This window comes from Piliocolobus tephrosceles, chromosome 10, assembly GCF_002776525.5.
Source record: "Piliocolobus tephrosceles isolate RC106 chromosome 10, ASM277652v3, whole genome shotgun sequence".
NCBI lineage: Eukaryota > Metazoa > Chordata > Mammalia > Primates > Cercopithecidae > Piliocolobus > Piliocolobus tephrosceles.
This window is the reverse complement of record NC_045443.1, coordinates 37,266,469-37,274,537: the sequence shown is the minus strand read 5'-3', so window position 1 is coordinate 37,274,537 and position 8,069 is coordinate 37,266,469. Positions and strand designations below refer to the sequence as shown.

The window sequence follows — 8,069 nt, the reverse complement described above, 5'->3', positions numbered from 1 at the left end:
AAGGGAAGGAAGGGAAGGAAGGAAAGGAAGAAAGAAAGGAAGAAAGAAAGGAAGGAAGGAAGGAAAAGAAAAGAAAGAAAGAGGAAAGAAAAAAAGAAACAGAAAGAAAAGAAAAGGAAAGAAAAGAAAAGAGGAAAGGAAAGGAAAGGAAAGGAAAGGAAAGGAAAGGAAAGGAAAGGAAAGGAAAGGAAAGGAAAGGAAAAGCATGCTGGGTCAACTGTATTACCTAAGTGGCTCCCTCCAGGATGTCCTGGTATGTAGTGACTTACCTGAGACATAAGTTCCAGGTTTGAGAGTTTTCCCAGAAATACTACCAAAAGTTCCTGAAATAAAGAAATGGTGGTCCACATGCCATGACTATGGTATTGCTTTTTCAAAAATGAGTATTTCTTACAATATATTAGGATGCTCTTTCTTTGAGCTTTCCAATGGCAAAAATTTACCTATGTTTCCAATGCAGCATCTCTTTCTTATAGCAAATTTCCTGACAACATTCTAGATGCTTTAGTGTCTTTGAGATTCAGTGCTTGGAAATGGAAGTTTTCTCAGTACATGTATATCCAGTGGCCAGGGACTTGACTTCTTAGGGCATGGAATGAGCTCCTTGAGGTAGAAGGAAGTCAGGCTCCTCAAGCTTGACATTTGTTACCTAGTAACTGTTTTGCATTTTTAAAAGGTTTAGTTTATGGAATAAAGTAGTGTGGCTACATTTCAGGGAACACTGCTTAATGAAAGATGATCAAAAATGCAGTAATGGCTTAGCAGGCTGAGCTGGAGCTATTCCACCTGCATAGATTCTACTTCCTCCTAGGAACTTGTGGCCTCTGAAGATGAGGAAAAGAACAAAGACACAATTGGGAAGACATTAAGGATTTGGGATTATTGTAGTGATAATTTTGCCTAGAAATAAAACCTGAGGAGATAGCTCCTTGAAAGAAGTTCCAATGGGAAAATTCCACTCAGCTTGTTCTCACCTGTGCTAGAACTTCTAGGGGCAAGAGTTGTGCCAGTGGTTACCCCAGTGGTACCTGAAACACAAAAAGTCCAGAGGTCACTGACTCATTCTGCCCTGAGAACATCTGGATCTAGATGCCATCTGTGTGTTCCTTGCTATAACAAGTAGCCTTTTCTGGGTACTTAAAAAATCTATAATTCTACGTGTTTTTCTGCTTAAACTATTCCATTTGTAAATCATAGGGAGTGGCAACGTTCTCTACTTGAGACGTCCTTTCCTGGCCTTCCCTGACAAAGATGAAAGATGATCTTCTCTTGTGTTCACCTAGTTTGATCTCAGTATGCCTTAGCTCTCTGCTACAAAAGACAGTTTATACTGAGTACCTGAGACAATGAGAAACTGCTGAGCATTACTCCTTAATGGGATCAAAGAAGGCTTTCTGGAAAAGACAGCATCTAGATCTTTACTATTGCTTAGGATTTGTCTATGTGAAGTCCAGGAAGGGAACATCAGGCAGAAGATATAGTGAGAGCCAAGGTTTAGGGAAACATAGCAATATGTGTTGTATAAACATAGAATGAGTGAAAAATACCTGGAAATTTAGCTCAAATTCAGTGAGAAAACAACTTTCTAGTTATCAGTTTGTAACATTTTATAAAGGAACTTCTAACAGTGCCAACAACTAATTCAAGTGAGACTAAAAGTTGTTATGTAAAGGGGGCTAATGAAAACTTTGGAAAGTAGATGGGGTCTCCAAAGGCTCTAATATTACACTAAAACACTTAGAATTTACTTGAAGGAAAATGGGTAGCTGCTACTATGGATTGGTGACAGAAATGACATGAACAGAGATAACAGTCAATAGAGGACCACTGACTGCTGTTTCAGATAGAACACATCTGAGAATAGAGAAAACCAGAAGAGAGGAAACTTGGCTACAATAGTCTAGACTAAAGGAAATGTAGAGGAGTAGAAAGAGCTCAGGTGTTGGAACCAAAAGAGTTGTGTGGTTTTAAACAGGTTAAAAATCTCTGAACCTCAGTTTCCCTACCAGAAAATTAGGGAAAATAATGCCTACATTATCCAAATGAGATAGTGAATGAAAGTTAAACATATTTCAGCTATATTGAGTGTTCGTTATATGCAAAGCTCCCCAAGTAAGACATTGATACATAAGACTTGGTCCCCTTTCAACAAAGGTAGAATCTAGTGGATCAGGGAGACAAGTATTGAAATCAATCACCTCATCAGATAAGGGTCATAAAGAGGTTGTAAATCAGTGAAAAATAAGACAAAAATGCCTGTTTTCATGGAACTTATGTTCCAATGTAAGTGCTAAAAGGATCAGAAGGAGAAATCATTTTTTTTTCAAAGTGAGATATTCTACAGAATCAGCTTCTAGGCCATCCGCGGTGGTTTATGCCTGTCATCCCTGCATTCTGGGAGGCCGAGTTGGGCAGATCACCTGAGGTCAGGAGTTTGAGGCCAGCCTGGCCAACATAGTGAAACCCCATCTCTACTAAAAAATGCAAAATATTAGCCGGGCACGGTAGCGCACACCTATAATCCCAGCTACTCAGGATGCTGAGGCAAGAGAATCGCTTGAACCCAGGAGTTGGAGGTTGCAGTGAGCCAAGATCGTGCCACTGCACTCCAATCTGGGCGACGGAGCAAGTCCCTGTCTCCAAAAAGCAAACAACAACAACAAAAAAACCCCCAAAGCAACAACAAAAAGTCGGCTACTTTTTCTTATCTTTTAAAACTATTTTTAAGTTTAAAAAAGAGATACCAGGATACATTAAAAGCTAAATAGTTTTCTTGTAAATAGTAGGTGACAAATAACTCTTAATATGCTGAGAAATATAGTGCTACCTCTTTTTAATAGGGGAGATGTTTTGGGAGTTATTTTGGTTTGTCTGATTTTGTATACTTGTATACAATCAGTGTAGAATTTAAGTATTATATAAAGGATTCAATACACAATACATAATAATAAGTCTTATTATGATTTAAGAAGACATGAGAATAGAAAAATCAAAAGCCCTATGCTACAAAAATCAAATTTGAAGTTCATGTTTTATTAATCAGATAATAAAGACTTCTGGTACCATGTGTTCTATTCCATTAATGTAACATTATTTTTTCAAATGCACATTTATCATCTCATATTTTCTCACCTACTACTTCAGGCTGTTTTGATGGCACTGAAATTTAAAAACAAATACATTTATAAATATATATATTTGATTAATTTCCATTTACAAAGATTAATTTGTATGTTAGGTTATAATTTGAGAAGCATGTCACACACAATCCTTTAAATGTTTTTCAGTGCTCAAATGGAAAAAATAGAAATTATATTTCAAGCACATTGTACAGAAATAAATTTTCATGTCATTGAATTTCAGCTTACCTACAATGAGTTGTGATGGAATTCTAACTGACTTTACTAAAGGATAAATTAAATCCATATTTAAATTAAAGAATTTATTTGAATTTCATTTAAAAAATTTGCGTCAGTGGGTCAAATGCCATGATAATTAAATTTTGTTTAAAAAACAGATGTTATTCCCACAGAGGCTTATCTTAGAAATTTAAGTCAGATTAAGTGTTCTCTTGTGAGACATATTGTAAAGTGCTCTTTCAAAGAATCATGTATGATTTCTATGATTACAGATTATCAAACTGAAAAAAAAACTGCCTTTTTTCTGAGCAAAATATTTATACACAAGTAATTGTTATTTGGTTACATTTAATTAAAGCTGTCTTGAAATTATAAAATGCCAAAAATGATAAAATACATACTGTGCCTCAATAGTTACACACCGTGTCCCAATGGCTACCTGTTTCTGGCCATGTGTTAACTTATAATTATGTTGCTCAATATATAATATGAATCATGCCAATTTGTTTACATTTGCATAACCATAGATTGAATAAAGAATTAATACAAACTTAGTTTGAATTAAATTATTGAATTATTTTCTAGCGATCAGTTGGTAAAATTAATTTACACAGGAGACTTTATAACAGTAGTTACAATAATGTGGCATAAATCTTCACCAGAAAAAAAAAAGGTAAGCATTCTATTCCTTAAACTATTAATGAGCAATGTAGTCATTAGAGTCTGGATTCTGTTAGAGACCTGCACATTGAGAAATGACATATTCCTCAAATACTGTCATACTAAGTATATTACTAGTTGAGAACCTTAAACAATAATATACTGTAGCCTTGAAATAATAATTTTATTCATTTACTCTGTGTTAGGAAAAAGAAATTGCCCTGTAAGTATTTGTGAATCATTGTTAAAAAAAGGAAAGTTATAAAATTTGGACTTATAAAACAATAATGTTATAGTTTTGTCAAATAAAATTCTCCAAATCTTATTTCAGAATAGGAAGTACCATAGTTTATTACATTAAAAAACTTATTTTTCTTACCTGCTGCTCCAATTCTTTTCGTTAGAAATGGGAAACATTTAAGCTTTGTGATTTTAAAAGCGAGCTTTATTGATGATTTTGTTTGTTTGTTTGTTTGTTTGTTTTGAGATGGAGTCTCGCTCTGTCGCCCGGGCTGGAGTGCAGTGACCTGATTTCGGGTCACTGCAACCTCCGCCTTCCGGGTTCAAGCGATTCTTCTGCCTCAGCCTCCTGAGTAGCTGGGACTACAGGCATCCGCCACCACGCCCTGCTAATTTTTATATTTTTAGTAGAGACGGTGTTTCACCATGTTGACCAGGATGGTCTCCATCTCTTGACCTCATGATCCACCCATCTCGGCCTCCCAAGGTGCTGGGATTACAGGCATGAGCCACCACACCCAGCCTATTGATGGGTTATTAAATATCACTGTATATGTTGCTTTAGCAAAGGAAGGCATCACATTGAAGAGCACAGTTTTGGAATCAATAAACAATCAAGAAAAATATTGATTTCACCATTTGGTGTGCTGTAGAAACATATCAACTTAGGTAATATCTGTGCCTAAGTTCCTCATGAGCAAAATGAGATAATCATGTTCATTCAAGTAATTTATGAGATAATATATTTAAAGACATTGTAATTAACTGGCATTATTATTATTAATGATATTGCTGTTTTAAAATAAGCAAGGAGCATGAAAAAAAAATCAAAAACACATCTGACATCCCCCTGCTTACTTACCAGTAGTGGTACTTCCTGGTGCAATTGTTGACCCAGGGATGGCTCCCGTGGCAACTGAGATTAAAAAGCGTAAAGTCAGGAGCAGTGTTCTTATTTTATTGGAGCACTATCCAGATGTTTATCAACATAACTACTTTGAGCCCAGTTGTGGTTCCAGTACCTGATGTGGAAGCTATGCTTTCACCTTCAGCTCCTGGGGGAGTTGCAGCAGGCACTCCAGTTGTAGCTGAATTTAAAACAAATGAAAAAGAATCTTAGTAGAATAATTCGAAATTTTCATATGGACTTCTCCCTAACATCTCAAATTCAACTTTCAAACATGAACCTATGATCTTCCCACCACAAACTGCTGCTCCTTCACATTCCCTATTTTAATAATTGATAGAACCACCATCCTAGCAACTAAATATTAACCTGAAAAATACCCTTAACAAAATCCCCATCAAACCACTGCCAAATCCCCTTGATAGTTCTCCAAAAATAGGTTTTGAACTTTTCCCTTTTTTTCCATCCACTACCATAATTTATTTTAAACCATTGCCTCTTACCTTGATTGAGCAATAACTTCCTAACAAATTTCTCTGCTTCCATTCTCGCCTTACATAATTCTTCACATTTGCAGTCTTACTGATCTTTTAAAAATGGGAATCCTAATCATGTCACTCTTCTGTCTCACACCTTTGGTTAACTCCCCTCAGCTCTTAGCAACAAGTCTACAATCCTTAACGTGTGTGGCAAGGCTCTGTTCTATGTGATCAGGGTCCTTCTGACTTCTCTGGGCTTATTTTGTACATCCTCTGGCTTCCTAACAGGGCACTGGGAACCCTGGCCTCTTTCCACCTTAAACTTTCTAAGATCCTGTGATTTCCCCATGGAGCTCTTATTAGCATTTCCCTCCCTGTCTTATCCTCTTTGACTACTGCCTCTTCATTCTTTGGGACACCAGGTGGAAAGTCACTTTCCTGGCACCCTCACCTTATTCTTAGCACTTAACATTAATTGTAATACTATTGAGATACTCTTACTGGCTAAATCCCCCACTAGACAGGATGTCCTGAGAGCAGTGACCCTGTCAGACTCATTCACTTCTGTGCCCACACACTTATCACAGTGCCTGACACACAGAAGACAATAAAAATAATTAAACAACATTTAATTAAATAGTAAACATGAGACACTGCTGTTATAATAGAAAATGTCCAAATACTTCTGGTATAGTAGGCTTTTCATTAATCTGATTTTCTTTGGGAGGTTGGCATTTGGCATATCTGAGACTCCATTGAGATATCCCCTCCAGGGAATATATTTCCTTTCTGCTCTAGTTTATACCCACTGCCACACGAGGGAGGATGGTGTAGAAGGTAAGGAATAGGCTCTGAGGACATTATCACTTGCAGCAGCTAACTAAACTTCTCCTTGACTTCCTCATTTGAAAATGTGAACAAAAATAGCACTTATCTCAGTAGTTGCTGAGAAAATTAGTGACAAAATTAGTTACATATCTCATAACAGTTCCTGGCTGCCCAAAAAGTGCTCAAATATTTTCTTGCTTTAGGCTTCTTCATGTAAGGTTTGTTTCCTGATAGAATCAGCACTGGAAAGACAGATAATTTGTTTTCCTTCAATCCTAGTCCTAAAACACCTAACAAAATTTAAGGTCCTAAATACTATTAGGTTGGTGCAAAAGTAATTATGGTTTTTGCCATTACTTTTGCACGAACCTAACAGATGATTTGGATCTGACTTTCTGATTTCCTTATTTACAATATACTCATTACCATAATTACATTGACCAGAAAACCTTATGTTCGGTTTGGGAGGCCAAGGTGGGCAGATCATTTGAGGTCAGGAGTTCGAGATCAGTTTGGCCAACACAGTGAAACTCTGTCTCTACTAAAACTAAAATAAAATAAAAATTAAAAAATAGCCGGGCATAGTGGTGTGTGCCTGTAATCCCAGCTACTTGGGAGACTGAGGCATGAGAATTACTTTAACGTGGGAGGTGGAGGTTGTAGTGAGCTGAGGTCTTGTCACTGCACTCCAGCCTGGGTGAGAGTGAGACTCTGTCTTAAGAAAAAAAGAAAAAGGAAAAGAAAAAAAAAAAAAAAAGAAAACCTTACGTTGAGCTACAGTTGGGACCAAATTCTTCCAGCCCCACTTGCCTGATTTTCCAGGTGTGGTTAATCTGGTCCTACTTTCATCTGCTCCAGGGCTGGTTACATATGGCTCTTCAGTTTTGCCTGGTTAAAGCACTACTTGATTATCAGCTTTACATGGTTCATCTTAGTAAATATAATGAAGGGCTTACTGCCCCTTATGTAAAATTCGAATTTAGATATTGATAAATCTAGATCATCTCTGAATAATTTCTCCCCAATTTAGGTCCTTGGTTAAATCACAATTGATTCATCTTACAATCATAATTGGAGGTCTCAGCCAGGCTTATGTTGAACCACAACAGAGTACCCAGGTGAGCCATGCCTGCTGGGTTCCCAACTGTAGTGGCCCCAGAGTCTGGTGCTCCAGCTGTGCATCCCTTGCCAACACCTACAGTAGCCCCCATGAAAACATAAACCCAAAAAGTCTAATATTCTGGAAAGCCCCCTCATTGTTCACCAATTCGAGTTCTTAATAACATATTTAATTGTGATAAATTTACACAGATTCAAGTCTGGAAGACCAAAAATTACGTTGTTCACATTAAATGACCTATCTTTAGCTAACTAGACTTGCCTTCAGGGACTGTAACCTCACTTCCTGGCTCTCTTGTTCTTCCTGTTACAGTGGTTGCACCAACTTATGGTCTAGTTGTCCCTGTCACTTGACCTGATAGTCCATTTGTACCTGTTATTCCAGCTGATGGTCTAGTTGTCCTTGATTCTTCAACTGATGTTCTGGTTGTTCCTGTTTTTCCAGATGATGGTATACTTGTCCCAGATTTTGCAGAT

At 37.1% G+C, this 8,069-nt stretch overlaps 1 protein-coding gene across 1 annotated transcript in view; it reads right to left on the bottom strand.

Moving 5' to 3' along the window:
• The window catches only part of MUC19 (mucin 19, oligomeric), a 182,039-nt gene that overhangs the window by 72,109 nt on the left and 101,861 nt on the right, over positions 1-8,069 (bottom strand). Inside the window, 4 exon segments of the mRNA XM_026454629.1 lie at positions 270-323; positions 975-1,028; positions 5,122-5,175; positions 5,282-5,347. Coding sequence (XP_026310414.1) covers positions 270-323; positions 975-1,028; positions 5,122-5,175; positions 5,282-5,347 — 228 coding nt within the window.